General features: G+C 35.1%; 4 protein-coding genes across 11 annotated transcripts; 1 reads left to right on the top strand and 3 right to left on the bottom strand.

Moving 5' to 3' along the window:
• Positions 1-784: 784 nt before the first annotated feature.
• On the bottom strand, positions 785-7,768 carry APM1 (aminopeptidase M1). Its single transcript, XM_020348276.3, has 19 exons — positions 7,465-7,768; positions 7,212-7,357; positions 6,753-6,855; positions 6,310-6,496; positions 6,126-6,219; positions 5,254-5,407; positions 5,028-5,132; positions 4,769-4,885; positions 3,992-4,105; positions 3,408-3,590; positions 3,037-3,319; positions 2,836-2,957; positions 2,650-2,747; positions 2,204-2,381; positions 2,007-2,121; positions 1,865-1,932; positions 1,693-1,767; positions 1,235-1,312; positions 785-1,127 (listed from the first exon to the last, which is right to left on the bottom strand). The coding sequence occupies exons 1-19, from the start codon at positions 7,678-7,680 to the stop codon at positions 942-944; spliced, it is 2,622 nt and encodes an 873-aa protein (XP_020203865.1). The 5' UTR covers positions 7,681-7,768; the 3' UTR covers positions 785-941.
• Positions 7,769-8,756: 988 nt separating this feature from the next.
• Positions 8,757-9,503, bottom strand: LOC145958738 (uncharacterized). The gene is made up of 3 exons (XM_083076260.1): positions 9,321-9,503; positions 9,056-9,190; positions 8,757-9,011 (listed from the first exon to the last, which is right to left on the bottom strand). Exons 1-3 carry the CDS (start codon positions 9,501-9,503, stop codon positions 8,757-8,759), a joined length of 573 nt encoding a protein of 190 aa, XP_082932386.1.
• Positions 9,504-10,551: 1,048 nt separating this feature from the next.
• LOC109789355 (protein phosphatase) lies at positions 10,552-13,781 on the top strand. 8 transcript variants are annotated; one of them, XR_014434866.1, is made up of 5 exons: positions 10,552-10,750; positions 10,821-10,905; positions 10,979-11,074; positions 12,573-13,003; positions 13,446-13,781. XR_014434866.1 is itself a non-coding variant. In XM_020348281.3 (4 exons), the coding sequence occupies exons 1-3, from the start codon at positions 10,665-10,667 to the stop codon at positions 11,057-11,059; spliced, it is 252 nt and encodes an 83-aa protein (XP_020203870.1). In that variant the 5' UTR covers positions 10,552-10,664; the 3' UTR covers positions 11,060-11,074; positions 13,446-13,781. The 8 variants fall into 8 exon arrangements, 6 of the variants coding, with proteins under 6 accessions (XP_020203870.1, XP_082933593.1, XP_029125258.1 ...); XR_014434867.1 differs by having other exon boundaries at positions 13,435-13,781; XM_020348281.3 differs by lacking the exon at positions 12,573-13,003.
• Positions 13,782-17,955: 4,174 nt separating this feature from the next.
• On the bottom strand, positions 17,956-19,762 carry LOC109789357 (protein ALP1-like). Its single transcript, XM_020348285.3, has one exon. It carries the CDS (start codon positions 19,709-19,711, stop codon positions 18,242-18,244), a length of 1,470 nt encoding a protein of 489 aa, XP_020203874.2. The 5' UTR covers positions 19,712-19,762; the 3' UTR covers positions 17,956-18,241.

Below are 19,762 nucleotides of genomic sequence, written 5' to 3'. Positions count from 1 at the left end.
GATATCAATCACTGACATGATATCACTTACATGTATGGATAATACCTTAAATAATTATTTAACCTTTTAATAATAAATAAAAGTAGTTAAAAATGTTTAAATTCACTAAAATAAATATTTAGAAAAACTAAACGGCAGTTTTTACAGATTACAAACTAATTTATACGTAAACTAATTTAGTTTATGAAACAGATTTTTTTTTTCTCTTCTAAAACCTAAAAATGAAATAAGATTATTGTATGGCTAGTCTTATGCTAAGATGTTCTATTAACTGGTGATTAACAAATGTCGAGATAAAATTTGCCTGGTCCTACATAAAGGAGCCACGTGACAGTGTATTTTTGCCACATCTCCCCCATAACAAATTCTGAACATTATTCATCCTCTACCTCTTTTAGTTTACCCATATAACTGTTGCATACCAATATCCCCCATTGGTCATTGATCCCATTGCCCCAGTGCCCACGTAACAACAACGGCCCTCATGGATTTTATTTCTTAAATGGTAATGGTTGTCAGAGTAAGAGATGGTGGAATAATGGATGCAACGGTGGTGGTGAGAAATGGGAGAGGAAGATGATTTTGATGGTGACGTGAGACATGGCGAGGCAGTGGCTAATGAATGCAATATGAGGTGTATAAAACGTGGCAACATAATGTGACAATCTTAATTTGTCGCATGTATTATTATATTAACTGGAGGGGCCATAATTGGTCGCTTTTAGTAAATAGCAAGAATCCACAAGCTAAACCCACGTTTATCAAGGACATAAAAAAAATGATATAGTGAAATGAAATATTAAACCTATTTTTATTCATAGATGAGGCAAATCTGGTCGAGCACATGCTCCGCAATGACAGTAAACATTGACAGACCGAAGAAAATCGTAATTACCATTAACACCACGACCAAATGATGGAAATGCACTCCAGACAAGAGCCTAGTATTTTCTGTATGCTAATTCCTTCACAGCATCAGCAAGCTTATCTTCCTTCTGAACACTCTGAACCCAGTTTGCATTGATATTAACCCGCTCAAGGCTCTGCCTTAACGTTCTAGCAATGGAGGGCATAGCATGGGTGGCAAAGAATTCCTCTACCTCTTTGGCCTTCTCAAAGGAAGCAAACTGCATCCCAAAAATATGAAGAATTGTAATTGAACATTCAAGAGAGGGAACTCAAGTGTCCCAATAAAATCAACGGGACAAAGCATATGGAGGGGCAGGAGACAAACCGGTGAGACAACCGCACTGACAAAGCGAGTTATCAAAAATCCTGAACCATATGTTTTTGTGAGGTGTTCCCAATTTTCCTGTATAACATTAGAGAACGGTAAGATGACAATAGAATGGGAAAAAGTTTTAAAATAGAAGTGTCATGAACTCCTGATTTTACCAATAAAATTGGAAAAGGGTTTAAAAATGACATTGCTGTAGACAACGAAAAATCACGAGGTGAATTTTAAGTTTACCAGAAAAGGCCAATGAAACTTTATCCAAGGAATCTTAATTCAGACTCTACGACAAACTGTTTCCGATGAATCTTAATGATCAATTTGCAAAACATTGAAGGAAACTAAAATCGATAAATAAATAAAAAGAAACGAAGGATACTACAAGACTGCATTTCAATTTAATGTGCTTCACACTTCATATATGACTCACAAGTGGTTCTGAGTTGTTTATTTTATACCTTAAGCCATGACCAAGCAACATCTCGTCCCTCCCTAGTAACACCAAGTCCAAAAACAGCATCCTGACTCCGAACCTTAGCGACATATAACAAGTTAACAACATATCAATCTCCATTATGTATATGAGTGGTTTTGTGCATTCTGACTTCAAAAATATCTGAAAAGGGTTACCTCAGATGACAACATAAAGTTAAGAGCTTCGAGAATTAGATCTGGATCACGTGAAGATGCCAGAGAGCCTACAATCACAGAAAATATTAATATCCATACCCAGAAAACCTATGATATGCTCTCAGGAAAGATATTTCATTACCCAGAATTCGTGTTTTCTCCTGACTTAAGTCAGTTTCTCTATATACTTTCAAAAGGGAATCATAACCCACTCGGTTAGATTTGCTTGCCCGATGCATTACCGCTACATACGTTGCCTGTCAACATTTCACAATAATAATCAACAGAAGAAACCATAGGGAAATTTCATGCATTAAAATGACACTGCAGGCAACAAACCTTTCTTATATCGGGTGGAAGAAGTGGTGTATTTCTGTCTTCTAAGAATGCCTGAAAACGCTTGCTTGCTTCATCCAGTGTCAAATCGTGACCAAACACAGCAAGGGCAGTCAAAATTTCTCCTCTCAACATTGCATCTAGATGACTTTCTCCTGGTTTAGAATCCCAACCAAGCCTCCTGCAAGGCAATGCCAATGTGGGGTAAGAAGTAGAACCCAAGATGTTAAAAAAGACTACTATAAAAAGAGCATAGCTAATAGAGTCTCTTTTGGGCTATCCAAATTCCAGGCCTTCCAATATCCTTATTCCTAGTCCTACTATCAGCTACATTACCACATAAAATCATGATTCCTAGCATAAGCCTTTACATTATGAGAAGCAATAGGAATCTTAAAAAAAATTAACAGAAACACCATCTGCCCAGGATCATGCATTCAACAACTTACTCAGCAGAGTACTGGAAAAGGTTAATAAAGAACTGCTTGAAATAATCTAGTAAGTCAGGTACTGCATCAGCTGCAATGCGTCCAACTTTAAGACTTATCTGTCAAACAAAAGAATTGGAGTTATATCCAAGTCGAACAAATATAACCTAAGAAATGAATGAACAAGATTTGGAAAAATAACATTACAGTTATCAGGTTAGACAGCACAGTATAATCAACTTCCTCCCTGTAAGATCCCATCAAGTTAATCAAGGAGCTCAATGATTCTTGGCGAGCCATACAAAGTGCGTACGAATCATCCAGAACGCCTGTCAATGTAAATAACTAGCATTTTATTAGTCTACTCTTCTACCATCCGAAATAAAATTTCAACAAATTATATATTACCAAATCGGTCTGATGCAGATAAGAGTTGTTTCTCTACTGCATATCTTAGTCTAGAAGCAAGCAGCTCATCATATTTCACCCTGTAGAAACCAGCCTGATCCACATTAAGTTTAATCCAGCAATCTACACCGTTGTCTGTGGAACCAATGAACTCTTTGACATTATGTGTTTCAGAATTTGTTTGCAAGAGGTAATTCTTGTGCACGTCATAAGAGCCAAAGCATAATGTTACTGGAACAATCCAATGACCTTCTCCTTGGGCACCGCTTGACAAGAATTGTGACTGTCAATAAACATACAGAGGCTTACATGTGACATACGATTCATGTTTTCTCCGAACATTATCATATAAAAATCTAATGCGATGGAACCTGATTAAATTCCAATTTCTGATCATTGACTTTAACAGATACAACAGGATATCCCTTCTGCTTTGTCCATGAGGTCATTAACTTGTTCACAGGTTCACCAGATCCTTCCTCAAGTGCAGCCCATAGATCCTCAGTTTTAGCATTTGAGCAAGCATGTCTTTTTATATATGAAGCCAGCGACCTCTGGTTACATGAAAAAGCATTCGAGTAAGCATGAATGCATAATATATAACTCTGCCATATTTTATATGTAATTTAATATACATGGATCTTAAAATCCATACTTCTTAAAAGACTTCAGATAATATAGAAGTACATGTGTCCGTAACTCAGTGAATTTAATATAAAATACTATCAACTTATATATATCACAAACTAAATTGTACAACATACCTGATTAAAAGCATAAAAGCAAAGTTAATTGGATTGAGACAAAACTCTTAATAACTCCCAACAATAGTTTACTAATGCAATGAATGGTAAATATAACTTATTATCCTTGGATGAAGAGTCCACTATTTTGTCCCATCAATTTTGGTATTGAAAATATAGTTTATTCATGAAGTAAGGGGCCAAGTAGTAACCTGAAAGCATTCGGCACCGAGATAGCTTTGCAGCATCCTAATTACAGAAGCACCTTTTCTATAACTTATTGCATCAAATATTTCATCAATCTCACAAGCATGATTTATCTCCACCTGAAAAACATAATTTACATGGATTAAAAATTTACACTGATAAGAGAGCCGGTGAGCATTTTAACCAAAGAAAAAAAAAATAAAAGCTCAATTTATTTATATACTTTAACTTAATATATATATATATATATATATATATATATATTGATACTACTTCTGTACCTATACAGAAGAAACAAATGAGAGTATTATTTTAGTCCTAATTATAAGCAACACAGGTCTACTTTTAAATGTATCATTTAGTAATTTAAATTTATATGCTTAATTTTTTATGGGTCTATTAATAAGTCATCCACTCATTTTCCATGAAAGTGGATGCACTTATTGGGCTACAAAAAAGTCACGATCATTGATTGAAAAAATTATTTCTTGATTTATGAGTAGTGTCATTAAATATAACTACCACTTAAATCATTTAATTCAATGGACTATGGATATTGGAATAAAATTTCAGATTATGACATTATTTACCAAAACTTGTCTTGATGAATTAGATATTTGTTTCTTATATCTAGGAATGGAGGTAGTATTATATACCTAATAATTTATGGAATTGCATTACATACAATTAATCAGCATAAAATCCCAGAGTCAGATACAATTAGCCAAATTTATTATTTGAGACAGACTAAACCTGCGAAAAACTTCAACATTAAACAATACCTCAATTGGGTGGGATTCTGCAAGTCCATCCAACCTAAGACCCTCAGTAGATTCATGAAGAAATTGAGACCATATTTTCCACTCAGGAAACAAGCTATCAGTTGCTAAATAGCTCACCTGACCATGCCAAAAGAAAGAAGAAGAAAAAGAATCAACTAGTTATAATAATGTTAAAAAAATACTAAAAGTAAAAGCAACTAAACCAACCATCAGCTCTGCAATGGCATTGATATAAGGATCTGTGAGCCACACAACTTACCCATGTCGCAAACCCCTCATTCAGCCATAAATGTGTCCACCACTCCATTGTAACAAGATTGCCAAACCACTGGTGTGCAAGTTCATGAGCTACAACAGTTGCAACCTTAATAGTAACCAAAGAAATATTTTGTCATTCTGTTAGTAAAAAATAAGTAACTTTTAAAATTGAGATCAGGAAACTCAAGTAGTCAAGGCTGAAGCAACTTTATGGATAAGCAGTGTACCCTCTGTTTGTTTGCAGCAGCAGAATGCTGGTCATCATATAGCAAAGCAGTCTCCCGATAAGTAACCAAACCATAATTCTCCATGGCTCCAGCCGCAAAATCAGGGATCGCAATCATATCCAATTTTGGCAGGGTGTAGGGAGTTTCAAAGTAGCTGTTAAATTATCACAGTTAGTTAACTTTTGAATGATAAACAATGCAGCATACCTATACATATAGTCAAGCAGACAGACTAACATGAATATTTACATATATATAATCAATTATTAGCCACTTATGTTGCCAGAACAAACTGATAAATGAAGGATGACAATGTGATCGACAGTTGATCCATAGAAGCAGAAAAAAGATGGTTAAACAATAACTTAATAGGTTTGATAGCTACACTTAACCTGCAAGGCTAGAAGGTTTACTTAATAAGGATTTTTTCTCATTATATATGGGTTTGGGCTGTTAATCTTTACAGGGGGAAGGCATGCCCATAAACAAAGGGTTTATGTGCCATACGGAATTGTAAGTTGAATTACAGCAAGATCAAACAAATTATGGCTGCCAATAACTTTAAGAGAAGAAGGAAGTACTAGTCAACAATAAGATTTATACACCGCTTTAAGCATCACTCACCTGCCCGTTGTGAAGGAGTTAATTATGTCCTCTTTCAATTTGTCCTTTATGCTACTTTGGTGTAAAATGGTTGTGAGTTATGACCTTATTTATTTATTTATTTTTGGTGAACAATGGTTGTGACCTTATATTATAATGATTTGCAGCCAAGAAATGGATTAATGGAATTGAAAAAGAAATGAAGTCCTGGATTATTTCCGAAAATTTCCAGCCTAAGAAGCACAATAGTGTTACAGTTCCCTACTTACTCCTTGTATAGTTCCAAAGTTCTCACAGCCACATCAAGTGCAAATCTCCCCTGGTTTGCCTTGCCAACCTGACAATAAACTCGGACTTTGACCCCTGCATAGATGTTGAATTCACTTAAGAACAACAGGAAGGTCAGTACTAACAAACAACCACTACCTAAAATGTACAAACCAAATCTTTTACCATCGGAGGTATGATTTTCCACGTAATCAAACAAACCAACAACAACCGCAACCAAATATGTAGACATAATGGGTGATTCTTGATACGAAACTGTTTTGAGATTTCCATCTATTTTTTCGTCAACAATTGGCATGTTGGAAAGAGCAACCAGTTCTGAAGGCACGTCCAATGTGATCTTGAAAGTAGCCTGCAATATCAACCGCCAATGAAAAGTTGGCCCAGCCTCAAAGTATTTACTACCATTCATTAAAGCAAATTGAATACCAAAAGTCCATCCAAACCAGTCCCACTCTCTTAGGCCACACCACACAAACGATGAACCCAGAAGAATCTTATTATTTGATGTATTAAGCTTTCCTCGTTGCAACAAAAAATATTCTTTCTAGCTTCTTTAGTGCTTACAGAAGGTTCATTTACAAGGGAGGAGAGGGAGACAGACAAACCTTGCAAGCAGGTTCATCCCAACAAGGAAAGCATCGCCTGGCATCAGCTGGTTCAAACTGTGTAACTGCCATAGTCTTCTTCTCACCATTATACTCATAGGTACTGCACATGAAAAGTACCCGTATAAATTAATTTAAAAAAAAAAAAAAAAAAACTGGAACTAGCCATCCATCTATTTCCTCAGAAAAAATAGGAAGCAATGAAAAAAAATTCCTGAACTACAGTTTCGATAAACTTATCCATATAAGTTGATTTTATAACTCATGAGAATTTCACTTTTTTATTTTCTTCTCGACCGAAAAAGTTCATCCAAACAGGACTTATTTAGACGCTAGTAGGGTTTTGAAATGAGCGGTTTACACAAAGTCGGTAGCCTAGAAAATTAATAATTAAGAATCAGTGATGAAAATACAGCCTGAAGCAGAATTGAGGTAAAACTTTTAGCTCATAACAGTTACCTCCTGTAGAACCCTTTCATTCTGTCATTCAATATTCCTTCAAAGCGAATGGCCAACACACCGAGCCCAATAGGTATTTTCTCTGGGAACTCCAATACCAGAATCTCGTCATTTTCAAACAACTCAACTCGTGAAGGTTTAAGAACCTGCATGGACATCCACGGGTTCTACATCATCAGCAACACTCGACAGAGAGTTACACAAGAATAAGATAATAGGAGGACGTCGGAAATGGATGAGAGATAGAGAGGACCTTGGAGGAATCTTGGATAGTGAATGAAACGGCGTCGTTGCAGACGGATAGTTCGGCGGCATTGAGGACGATGAAAGAGGTGGCGGCGACGACGTGGAGGTTGACGGCGACGGAACCTTCGAAACGGTGCGCGACGAGGTCGGGCTTGAGCTTAATGTCGTAGCGCTTGGGAACGGCGAATTTGGGAAGACGCGGTTGTCCTTTGAACTGATCCATCTGTATCTAGTCACAAATTCGCACACGGAACGAAATGAACAAGAGAGAGACAGAAAATGAAGTCGAGTGTTCAAGAATTAAGGTTGGATCAGAATCAGATGGGTATTTATACAGATCGCTCCCTGTTGTCTTGACCTTCACTCAATACGACGTCGCTCCCTATAGCTAACTTTGAAAAAAATTCATTATTCATACGATGAATACAAGACTAAATAATTTATTGAGAAAACAGTCTTTAACTCTTACTATCAAATTTACTGTAGTACTGCTTCATAAATAAATTTTGTCATGTTCATGACTATTTATACATTTAATTTTATTCTAATTAATTCTTAAGATTTAGCATATTTATAAGTATACACTTGAAATTCTTTTCTCTTTTTTTTTTCAATTGATTTTAAAATCTATCTATTTTATAAATAATTAGTACTATTTTTACCGATTAAGTTATTTATCTTAAAAGCTAATTATTCATTAATCTTGTTCTTTTTTTGTTACAATTCGTTATTATAATAAAATATGAATTCAGAAGAAATAAATTAAAACAATCAATAAGTTTTTATCTGATTTTTTAATTATATTCCTTTTTCATGTTTTAGTATTTGTAAAAATGAAACAAATAAATAAATAAAATTTAAAATAAACAAATGATTCAGATTTTTTTTAATATTTGTTAGTTGTTTAATTTTTTTTTGGTAAAGTACTGACAAAGAAAAAAAATACAAAACAAAATTACAATCTGACGATCGGACCTCCAGCTATGTCCGCTAACACCTACGACTCTACCTCAGGTGGGAGGAAACAAGTTCCTCCACCTCTAGACCTCGCATTTGTCCCTGTCTAGCCAATAGATCAGCACACTTATTCCCTTATCGGAAGGAATGTTCAAACTGAATCGTCCAAGGCCTATGCACCAGCTCCTTAATTGAGTAAAGGATAGCCGCCAATCTATGAGAACTTTGGATATCATGCGTAACAAGCTCAACCGCTACAGCTGAGTCTGAAACGCATAACACAGACTGCGTGCATCTGCTCCAAGCAATTCGTAGCCCGTGAAGAATGGCAAGTAATTCCACCTAAAGGGCATCGACAACCTCAACCGCCCCAAAGAACCCCCATAGCCACCTATCATTGGAGTCTCTTGCAAGACCACCAATGTCTGCTTGACCTGATGCTGCATTGAAGTTGCCGTCAACATGTAGACTAGTTTGTAGCCCCTCAGCAAAGATACAAGAGACCCACGTAAGCCCCGCATCATGTGGTGTGTGTTCATCAGCTACCGCAAAAGCACGTACCATGGTAGCACGCAAAGCCTGGACCCGACTTAAGGCCTCCCACACAGAAGAGTCACACCCATTAAAAAATCGTTCATTACGCATCTTCTAGAGAACCCAACAAGCAATGAGTGGAAGGATATGGCACCTTTGAAAGCACAACTTAAGCCACTTTGGCCAAGATCCCGACCACCAACAGATCGCCTCCTCCAAATGTAATAGCCGCCACAATCTGACTGCATGTTCACAGCGAAACAACACATGCGCAATACTTTCCACCTCGTTTCTACACCTCAAACAAAGCCCATCAGGAGTTACATGTCATTGCACCAACAAGGCACCAGTGGGAAGAGCATCATGGCAAACCTGCCATAAGAAAAATCGAATCGACTCCGACAATGGAAGCCTCCAAATCCATTGCCACCCACCGGAAAGGACCACATCCCTATCACACAGCCACCGATACCCTGACCGAGCTAGGTATTCACCGTTTGTAGAGGCTTCCCAAACAATGCCATCCGACGCGGGGGGATGCAGCCAAATTTGCATGCTAAGGATTCTTGCCTAGAGTTCTGTTGACAGTCAGGAATGGAGTTGTTCTAAATGCCACCTCCCATCCTGCCACACATCCCGCACACGTAAAGTTAAATCATGTAAATGAACAAAAGGTGCCTCGTTGCAAGTGGCCCTTCATGACACCAATTCTCAAACCAGAAGCTGGCCTCACCATCACCCAACTGGAATCAAAACCCCGGGTGCAGCTCCTCAAAAGCTTTCCACAAGGAAGTCAGAACATAAGAACCCGACCTTTGCAATAAACTAGCAACATTTCTGTCTCTATATTTTGCCATGACCACTCTTACCCATAATTTGTTCGTATGATGAAACAAATCCCAAATCAACTTACCCAACAACGAAATATTTTTATTCCGCGCTATACACACACCCAAACCTCCTTCCTTCCTTGATATAAGAAATTATTTATATAAAAGTGTTTGAGTATAAATTAATAAGTCGTGAAGTAATCAATTTCTCGGTAAGTCATTGATTTAATGAAGGGACTTTGTTCCTCAATTAGGTTCTTGATTTTAAATTTGTCAAAATGGTCCAATCTATTTTTCAAAGCCCTAAGTCATGATTTCTCAAATAAATTAGGGTTATTATATACTTCCGAATGATTATTAGTGACAAAATATAAAAAATTTTAATTTTAAAAAATATATTTTACGTCAAAATACAAATTTACTTATTTTAAAATGATAAAAATAATATTTACAAACTTCAAAAAGATGAATGACAAATTTTGTTTATATAAATCAAATTTAAAACTCATTCATCTTTACAAGAAAAAAAAGTATATATATATAAAATATTTATTTATTATGTACTTTTTTAAAGACATTTATACTTTTTTATTATATTAAAGTTATTATATTTATTTATAATTTCACACATTCAATTTAACACTCTTCCAAACATTTAAAAATGTAAATTAAAATTTGATAAAAATGTAAATTAAAATTCCTTACACTACCTTAGTTCAAAGAAGTTTTTTTTTAATATTTTTTTAAAATAATGTTGCAGAAGGTTGATACTTGAGACGAGGTGTGGAAAATAAAACAGTACGACACGACAGATGACAGATGTGGAATTCGAAAGCTCCGTCGTCAGTCGAACAGGGTTGACGGCAATTGCTCCTCCGTGCGTGAGATGAGAGAGAACAAAGCCTCCAAATCTTCGTCTTCAACGTCTGCTTGTGCCCTTCTTCGAGACGCATACCACAATTGCTTCAACAGGTGTCATTCCTAAACATTCTTTCCCCAAATTCTTCTTTCCCTCAAACCCTAACTGATTCCATTTTTCAAGGTGGTACGCCGACAAGTTCATGAAGGGTCACTGGGACAAACAAGAATGCGTTTCCGAGTGGCAAAAATACAGAGCGTGCCTTTCTGTAGGTCCTTACTCACTTATATGCTTTTCATCTATGGACCGTTACGTGATAATTACCCTGTAACTTTTGGCAGCAACATTTGGATGATAAACATCTGATTCGTTTCTTAGAGGCTGAAGGCATTGTTCAAGATGGTGGTGTTGCTTCTCAGTGACTTGCAGGGAGTTAGGTGATTTATGCATCAATTGATTGTACAACTTCATTGCCTAGCTTTTGATTGTATTGTTTAAATGTTAGAAACCAAGGTTATTGGTTTAAGAACGGAATCAAGGCAATTGACGTTGGATTCTTCAGTAGGAAATCAAGTGACAGGATTAGCTGCTGCAGGGTTTTAGGTTGTGTGAATCAGGCTTAATGGCTTATTGTTGTTTTACTTCTGCGAGGTGTTGTTGACAGAGTTGGGTGTCCATGCCTAAGCTCTAGGCAAGATTCATTGACTGAATCACTACTCATTGACAATAATTATGTTACTTTTGTATTTGCTTATTTTTGCAGCGTGATCTAGTGGCTGCGTTTTGGTCCCATTGTCGCCCTAATTGTAGAGTGGTCTTGTGTTCATCTCTTACAAGTTTCTTGACTTTGATATCGTAAAAGTAGTCAGGAAAATACACTCTCATATGTGGTGGAGCATATCATGGGTATAATTTGAGCAGTTTTCTCATGTTCCCTCTTTTATAGTTTTCTTTTGATAGAAAACGAAGTTAAATCATAGAGAAGAAAAGGGAAATGCAATTAGGAGTAAACAATGATTTCCTCCGAAGTAACCAAAAACAATAAACTAGAAAAGCTCAACTATGTGGCAAAGTCAGACATGAAAATTCCCTTGAAACAGCCTTGTATTCTTGATGTTATGAGAATTGTGCTCCAATTAAATACAATTGTGCTCTAAAGGGTAGAAAAGACTGCACTCTGCAATTTATTGAAGACAAGTAACCTGCCTTCCCTTATTAGTAGAAATTCAGCAAACCTGACTTCGGAAAAAAAAACATTTAGAACTGTTTGTGAAATATTTTAGATTTTTTTTTAAATGATAGACAAGGAATGGGGAAAGGAGAAATTGGCGTGAGAGTGCTGTTTTGGGAGCATTTTTGTGAGGACTGAATGGAAGTAGGGAGTGCGGTTGGGGTAAGTGAAGGAATAGGGTCATTTTTCTTATTTTCTCCACATCTCCATTATTTCACCCCATGAAACATTTAAACAATAGTACTTCATTCTCATCCAAAGTTGCAACATAACTACTAATCAAAGCAATCGTCGCTCGACCCCATCATTATGAACCCAACATCTTCTATCAGCCATGAAGGCCAGGTTTGATATGAAGTGAATCTGTTGTGAGTAGTCCCATTGTTAACCCATTGAGAACTCCAGGTCTATTTCAGACTAACATTTTGTTTGTGTTCTGTTTCAATTTCAAATTTGTTGTGTTATGTTTTTTAATTTTGAACTTCTTGGATTCTTTTCTTATAATCTGTCTTTTAATTTGTAAATGATTGCTTCTTGATTTATTGGTTGCCTCTAGATTATTTTAAGTTATCCCCATTACATAACTGTTGGTTCTTGGATTAAATAATATTTGGATATTATGATAGGTTTTTACATGGTAATTTTGTATTAGGTAAACTGCTATCAGTTGAGTTTACACTTTACAGACACTACATGAGTTTCAGGTAGACTCTGGAGTTTGACAACCTAGACAATGAGTGATGGGATGCAGAGCCCTAGAAGATATTAGGATGTCTTTCAACTGCATTCTGGATCTCTGTAATAACACTGTTGTTTTGGGCTTTGGAGGGGGGATATTAAGCTAAGCTGTCTTGCAAGGTTCAGTTATTCATAAACTCACTACTTCAAACGATTTCATGCTAGTCCCCCCAGGTCTTTGAAGAAATGAGTTTTAAGCAAGTCAAATTGATTTCCTTACTTACAATTTTATATATACATGATTCCACGAGTTAATTTGTGAGTTTCATGAACACCATCACAGCTGTGTCCTAGCATAAACAAACGGATACCCATATCTCAGGCTCCTAGTTTTAGTGAACCCATCGCAACTTTCTGCAATGAACCCAGTGGTCAAGCCATTATCTCGTATCCTCAGGTGAACAAGGTTAATCATGCATCAATTTCATCCACCATTATCTTAAGTAATTCTGAACCTTGTGATTTGTGAAGAATTAGTTATGTTCTTTTTGTGTCCCTTGCAAATTAACTCAGCTTGTGATTTGTGAATTTGTTATGCGTTCCGAGATATCAACACATTGTGATTGGTAAATTATTGGTTCGTGGTTTGCTCTGTATTCTAGCTGCTCCCGATACAGATATCTGAAATTGGTGGGGTATTAGATAATTTTTGGATATTATATGTTTTTTAAAATATTATTTCTGTATAACGTAAAGTCTTACAAGTTTATGACGATGCAAAAATTTATCTAAACTCTTGAGTCTTGAATTTGGCAATGGAAAGCTTGCTAGGAACATCTTTCATGTTATTTTCCCTTGTAGTAGGTTGGGCCTTATTAGAGTTTGTAGTTTTGGTGCAGGTTATCTGTGAACTCCTGTTGACGTGGTATTATGTTTTGCTGCCTGTACGTTGTATCCTTGTTTGAACAGAGCAAGTTTTGCATTTCCGTGAGAAATCTTGGTGGTTTTAATCCATGTTCTATTGCAACGGGATGAGTTGAAAATTAGGTGAGAGTGAATTAGCAAGGAACATAATTTCTAAAAGTTATTTTCTTCTATGAACAAGAAGAGCTTTTGATCAGAGAAAAAAAAAAGTTAATTGGGAATAGAGCATAGTCTGTTGATGTGGTTTTAATCCACATAAATTAACTGGCGAATTATCTTAGAATCGTTTTCAATAAAATTATTTAAACAAATTAATTTTAATTAAAATTGATTGTAACAATAAATAATCCAAATTTTCATTTGTCCTGAACACGTGTCGTAAATAATTTTTGCAAGGATCGTTTCTCAGCCAGTTTTACAATTTTATTTTCTAATTACTTAAATGTTGTTAACGAAAAAATTCACCAATTGAAAGACCTTAATCCCCTCTAAACCAAATAATATAAGTAAATCAGAAAACTCATCAAGATTTGAGAGCCTCCTTAGTCCATCTGCGGTATTATTATATTTATTTTGGGTGAATTTTCAATTTCCCACATTTTCTTAAGATCCAACTCTTTTGATTCAATCTTAGGATCCAACTACAGAAACGGCAATAAGATAAAAACAATTTTAATTTAGTGTTGATGACAACATTGTTTCAATTAAGTGTTGAAATATGTTCTTTATATCAACAGTAGTTCGACTAAGTGTCGAAATATGACCATTATTCATATTAAAGTTATACCAACTATGTGTTCAGATATAAGATTTGTTAGCTACATTTCTTTTATTATTAAAAAATCACTTGCATTCTTTTTTTTTAAAAAAATCACTTATAATTTTTTTATGCTATTGTTTGAGTTTTTAAAATAATCAGAAGCCAAAAAGAATCTAAAAATTGATCCAAATTAGAAACTATTTTGAATACTTTATTATAAAATGAGTTTTTTTATAAAAAAAAAGTTTTTATGATAGTAAACAAGCATAATCTAGCTTTTACTTTTTTAATCTTTAAAAATAAGTACTAGACTATTTTACCTCAGACTTTTCTTTTTAAATTTGTAGGAAACTAGCCCATAATCTTTCAACATATTGTAATTTTGCAATTTCTAGTGTTGCTTTGAGTTAAATTTTATATAAATAATTTTGTTAGAAGCATTTTCTTACTCTTTATTATTTCTAGTAAGGGGGGGAAAATATGTTGAATTTTCGAAATATGTCAAAAATGATGAGAGATGAGTTAAGTGACTTAACGCACCAAAGATATGAAGAGTTGAAAAAAATATATTTAAAAGAGAAATTTTGTTATTTACTTTTTTTTTTTGGTTAAAAAAAACACATGTATTCTCTAAGAGAGAGACGATCTTAAAATTGAAATCTAAAAATTTATCTTATTAAAAATCTAAAAATTATAATATTAAAACTTTTTTCTTTTCATTACTTGATACAATTCGACCTCAAAATTATTGATTAAACTATAACAATCCTAAGTTAATTTATCCACACACTCACTTATAAATTTGATATATAATATCAAATAATTAATTCTCTAAAAGAAATATATAATATGAAAAAACACTATGTACCAATAATAAATAGGACTGGAGAATAATAATAATACTAATATAATGTACTTTTTATTGATGAGTTATAATAAAGTATTAAGGTTGTGTTTGGATTGAAGGATGGATTTGGGGGAGTGAAAAATAAAAGATTTGAAGAGAAAGAGAGTGGAAAGTGAGGTTGTTTGGATTAAGGAAAAGATAGTGAAATGTGAGTGGAAAATTTGTGAAAATTTGTGTAGAAATTGATTGATGTGATAGATAAAAATTAAAAGTTTAATAGATAAATATGTAATTTATACTTTTACTCTTGGATTAAAAATGAGTAGAATATTATTTATTGTAAATAATAATAATTACAATAAAATTATATTAATAGGTATAATTTATTAAAAATAATAAATAATGATAATAATAATAATAAATATTAGAAAAATAATAAAAATTATAATAAATAATAATGATACTAATTATAATAAATAATAATAATATTAATAATAATATTTATAATAATATTTATAATAATAAATAATAATAACAAAATATATTATGATAATTATATTTTTTAACAATTTTATTAATGTTTATGAAAGTGTTATTATTTTAATTTTATAAACATGTATTACTTTATTTTTTTTTATATTTCTACTTTTTGATGTCAATATTTAAATAATAAAATTCTTAATATAAAAAAATGTATAATAAATTTTTTGAAAGTTAATTAATAAATTAAAAAAATTGATAAATCATTGAATAAATTAGAATGAAATGAAGATATATTTATTAATTGTACAAGTTAATTTTTATCAATTATAAAATTAAGAAATTTTTAACATTACAAAGTAGATGGAAGTAAAAATATGTCATCATAATCGATTATATATGGCACATAATCGATTATGAGGCATAATCGATTATGTCAGCCCATAATTGATTATGTGCCCATGCATAATAGATTATGTTGGCTGGGGATTCTGTTGCATGGCACAGTCTCTGCATGCATGAACATGGCAGAATTTCATCTCTTTTCAACTTTTGGACAGGGTATTATCAGGTTTTCTCATTTCTTACGTGACTTTCATCTCTTTTCAACTTTTGGACAGGGTATTATCAGGTTTTCTCATTTCTTACGTGACTTTCATCTCTTTTCTTCACAACTTCACGAGGAACGGCCACGCGAATTCTCTCACTTTTCTTACTTTTTTTTTTTTAGTGCAAATCAGCAAAAATAAACGTTAAGTTTCTTCATCTTTCGTTCATCGTGAACAATAAATTTCCTGAAACAAACATGGGTTAAATGTAAGGTAAGAGTATAATACCCTGTAACCATTAAAATAACAGTTGAGATAATGAACAGAATGAAAGAGTAGAATAATGGGAAGCCTTAAAACCTGAGTTCTGAAAGTTTTGTTCTTAGGGAAGGTGGTGTGAACAAGATGTTCCAGGTTGGCGGTGAAGGTGACTGTATATATGGCGCGTGTGAAAGCGACGGGTTTTCCTTGGCATCAACACCGACATGAAATTGAATAGCCTTTTGCGGTCCAATCAAACTTTGCAATTCTTTTGTTGTTTTCTGTTACCCTGCTACGTTAAATGTGAATGCAAAGACTGACCCCAATGCCACGCGTCAATATCTCATCACAAACCTGCCTTCGTGTCTATGCCATGCGCTTCTTTTCTTCCATCCACCGCTTCTACTCATGCTTCAACTTCCAATGCCTTCCTAGTGATGCCAATAACGTTAACTTCTTTTGCATCTTTTCTGCTATCTACAGTCCCATGCCAAGTTAAATTAAACCAAAGGAATTTGCTACATAGCCATCAAATTATATAGTTCAACTAGACTTATGTAGATCGTATCCAAAAGTTTGATTCAGCTATGAAACTAACCTATTCACTTACAGGAGTAGAGCATTAAAATTATTTAACTAGCATCACTTAGTATTGCATATATGTGATGTTTCAAAAGAATGAAGTTCTAAATTATTTAAAATTAGTAAAATATAAGTATTTATATACTAAAACGTGTTTAACATTTTAAAAAGGTAAGCAAGTTATGAGAATGAGTTTCATGCGTGTATTTTAGTGCAAATCCTTTAATTTGTCTCCCTTGTAGGATTTCAAAACATTTTTATTTTCAATTACTTTTTATTTTATTTAAAATAAGACTTATGTAAATTATGATCGTTTTATAGTTACTTATTTTTTTACTGTTAACTTAGTCTTCAAATCTTATATGTTTTCATCATGCTTATCCGTTGTTGATCAAATTTTTATGATAAAATGTTTTATTCTAAACAATCATTTTTATAAGAATTTCTGGATTTTCTCTTTAATTTTTGCACGGTTTATAGGTGTCTCTCAAGCTCTTCACGCCTATATTTAAAGACTTCTGTCTCATTGTTTTATGTCCTGTCACGCTCGAGTTCTCTCTTCTATCTCTGGGTTCTCTTTGCTTAAATTTCTTATTAGTTCTACTCTTCAACTCATTATTGAGATGACCATGTTATATATGGAGAACTTGTGCATGCAAATAAGTTGTTAAAATTATTATTTTCTAACTCATTGTTTCAAGTGCTAGTGCCGCTCGCCATTTTCCCAATTCTTAGTACAAGCAAAAATTGTTCTGTTTTTATACGGGTCTTCTCTTGCAATGTCTTGAACAGTAATTGTTCTCTGGTTACAGCATATTAAAAATGGAACTACTCCAAGAATGGTTAAGCATAAGCTCATGAACAGTGCATTTTTTGCTTGCTAACAACCACGAAATACTTGCTTTTTCAAAATTAATGTAGAAAGTGCCTTGTTCTGTTTTAAGTAAAGGGATGATAAAACGAGAATATTCGGATTTCGTTAACCAATGTCCTCCATGGCAATCAAGTTACTACGATAACATTAAGTATATTATTATTAACTAATCTCTCATTTGGATAAATAAAGGAACTGGAATACTAAAAGCCCCTGAACCTTATACATAAAACCCTGACATTGACGATTACAATTAATCATACATTTGTGGGAGGGGCGAATATACTGTACCATTTAGTTACAAAGCTCCCTTTGAACAAACAATGACACGTAAGTATATCTAGAATTAAAAACAAGCTAAAGAATTATACATAATCATCTTAAGTCTGAAATTAACCTTGATGAATTTTCAGTTCCAATCAAAGAAAAGAAGTGCCAGCAAGTCCATGGTGCAAAAGGTAATGCGCGATAGCATCCCTGGCCTTGAAGGAGCTAACAGATCTGGAGGCAACCTCTGGTTCCACCAGGTTAGCATGATCATCAAGATCATCATCATCATCATGATGATGAAGAATGCTGAAAAAGTGAGGATCCATTTCCTCATTCTTCAACTCGCAAATATTATGCAACACACAACAGGCCCCAAGCACAAGAGGCAAATCTTGAAGCTTGACCTCAGTCCTCTTCTGAAGGCACCCCCACCTAGCCTTCAACCTCCCAAAGGCGTCCTTAGCGACCCTCCTGACCTCCCCAATCTTCTCATTGAAAGCGTGCTGCGTCCAGGTGAGGTTCCGCTGCGTGTAAGGCACCAAAACCCAATCCAACAAAGGGTAGCCACAGCCCCCAACAACCCAAACCCCACTCAGATTAAGCCCTCCGTTACTGGCCCTGTGAAAAAGCGCTGACTTTTCCAAGACCTCATCATCAGCCATGGACCCTGGCCACCCAATGCAGACGTCCGTGAAAACCCCTCTATGATCAACCACGCCCTGAACCGTAACGGAGTAACAAGTCTTTTGGTTCCTCTCGGTGTGCCTCTTGTTGAAGTACGCAGACACACTCATCTTGGGCGCTATGATGGGAACATGCGAAGTCAACATGGACCCCACAACGTTGGGGATCCCAGAAATGTTCTCGAACTCACCCTTTATGTCTCTCAACCCAACAACGTTAGGCCATTGCAAATACTTGGGCATCAGCACTGTTCTTATCGCACTGCAAACTTCCAGAACCAGTTTGTGGCAAGTGGATATTCCCAAACCGAATCTTCTCGAAACCACGCTCAGAGGGTCGCCGGTCGCCAACCGCCACAGACACACCGCCACCCTCTGCCGCACCGGAATGGCGCTCCTCAGCGTCGTGTCTTCCTTAGCGATCGCCGAATTCAGCTCCTCGCAAAGCTTTCCAAAGGTCACCCTCCCCATTCTGAACGCCTTCCGGAACTCTTCTTCTGGAAACTCAGCTTTCTCGCACTCCTCCCACCACGCCCCCGAACGCTCCTTCACCCAAACCCGCCGCTGACTCCCCGACTCACCGCCGCCGCCGACCTTTTTTCTCTTCTTTGCGTTGGACTCTTCCACATCGCTGTAGTAACCATCCTCCATGTCCTTCTTTTTCTTCTTCATTTCTTCTTCATCTCTCGCTAGCATAAGTGTTGTGAGACTGAGGATGTTTTTCAGTCCCTTCTTCTTTTTCTTCTTCTGGCTTGAACCATCTTCGTTCTTATTAATGCGCCGTTTTCTCGTGGGTTCCTTCATTGTAACGAAGGAATTCACGACCACGGATAATAGTAATAACGAAGGATGTTGGATTGGATTTGGTGTACATACGATGAAGTAATAGTAAGATCCTTTTCGCGATTCTCTCTCTCTCTCTCTCCCTCCGACCATGTGTTTTTAATGTGGGATAAACCGTGGTGTGAACGGGTATTTGAAAATTAT

This window comes from Cajanus cajan, chromosome 6 (genome assembly GCF_000230855.2).
Source record: "Cajanus cajan strain Asha chromosome 6, NIPB_CcT2T_4, whole genome shotgun sequence".
NCBI classification, from domain to species: Eukaryota; Viridiplantae; Streptophyta; class Magnoliopsida; order Fabales; family Fabaceae; genus Cajanus; species Cajanus cajan.
Note: the sequence above shows the minus strand (reverse complement) of the source record. Positions and strands in the feature narration are given on the sequence as shown.

Coding starts and splice junctions, on each gene's coding strand:
- LOC145958738 (XM_083076260.1), bottom strand. CDS start 9,503: ATGCAAATTTGGCTGCATCCCCCCGCGTCGGATGGCATTGTTTGGGAA. Junction 9,191..9,320: donor TTCGATTTTTCTTATGGCAG/GTTTGCCATGAT, acceptor GTGAACATGCAG/TCAGATTGTGGCGGCTATTA. Junction 9,012..9,055: donor TTGGGTTCTCTAGAAGATGC/GTAATGAACGAT, acceptor TCTGTGTGGGAG/GCCTTAAGTCGGGTCCAGGC.
- LOC109789357 (XM_020348285.3), bottom strand. CDS start 19,711: ATGGTCGGAGGGAGAGAGAGAGAGAGAGAATCGCGAAAAGGATCTTAC.
- LOC109789355 (XM_020348281.3), top strand. CDS start 10,665: ATGAGAGAGAACAAAGCCTCCAAATCTTCGTCTTCAACGTCTGCTTGT. Junction 10,751..10,820: donor TACCACAATTGCTTCAACAG/GTGTCATTCCTA, acceptor CCATTTTTCAAG/GTGGTACGCCGACAAGTTCA. Junction 10,906..10,978: donor AATACAGAGCGTGCCTTTCT/GTAGGTCCTTAC, acceptor AACTTTTGGCAG/CAACATTTGGATGATAAACA.
- APM1 (XM_020348276.3), bottom strand. CDS start 7,680: ATGGATCAGTTCAAAGGACAACCGCGTCTTCCCAAATTCGCCGTTCCC. Junction 4,106..4,768: donor CAGAATCCCACCCAATTGAG/GTATTGTTTAAT, acceptor TATGTTTTTCAG/GTGGAGATAAATCATGCTTG. Junction 1,313..1,692: donor TTGCTTGGTCATGGCTTAAG/GTATAAAATAAA, acceptor AATGTTATACAG/GAAAATTGGGAACACCTCAC.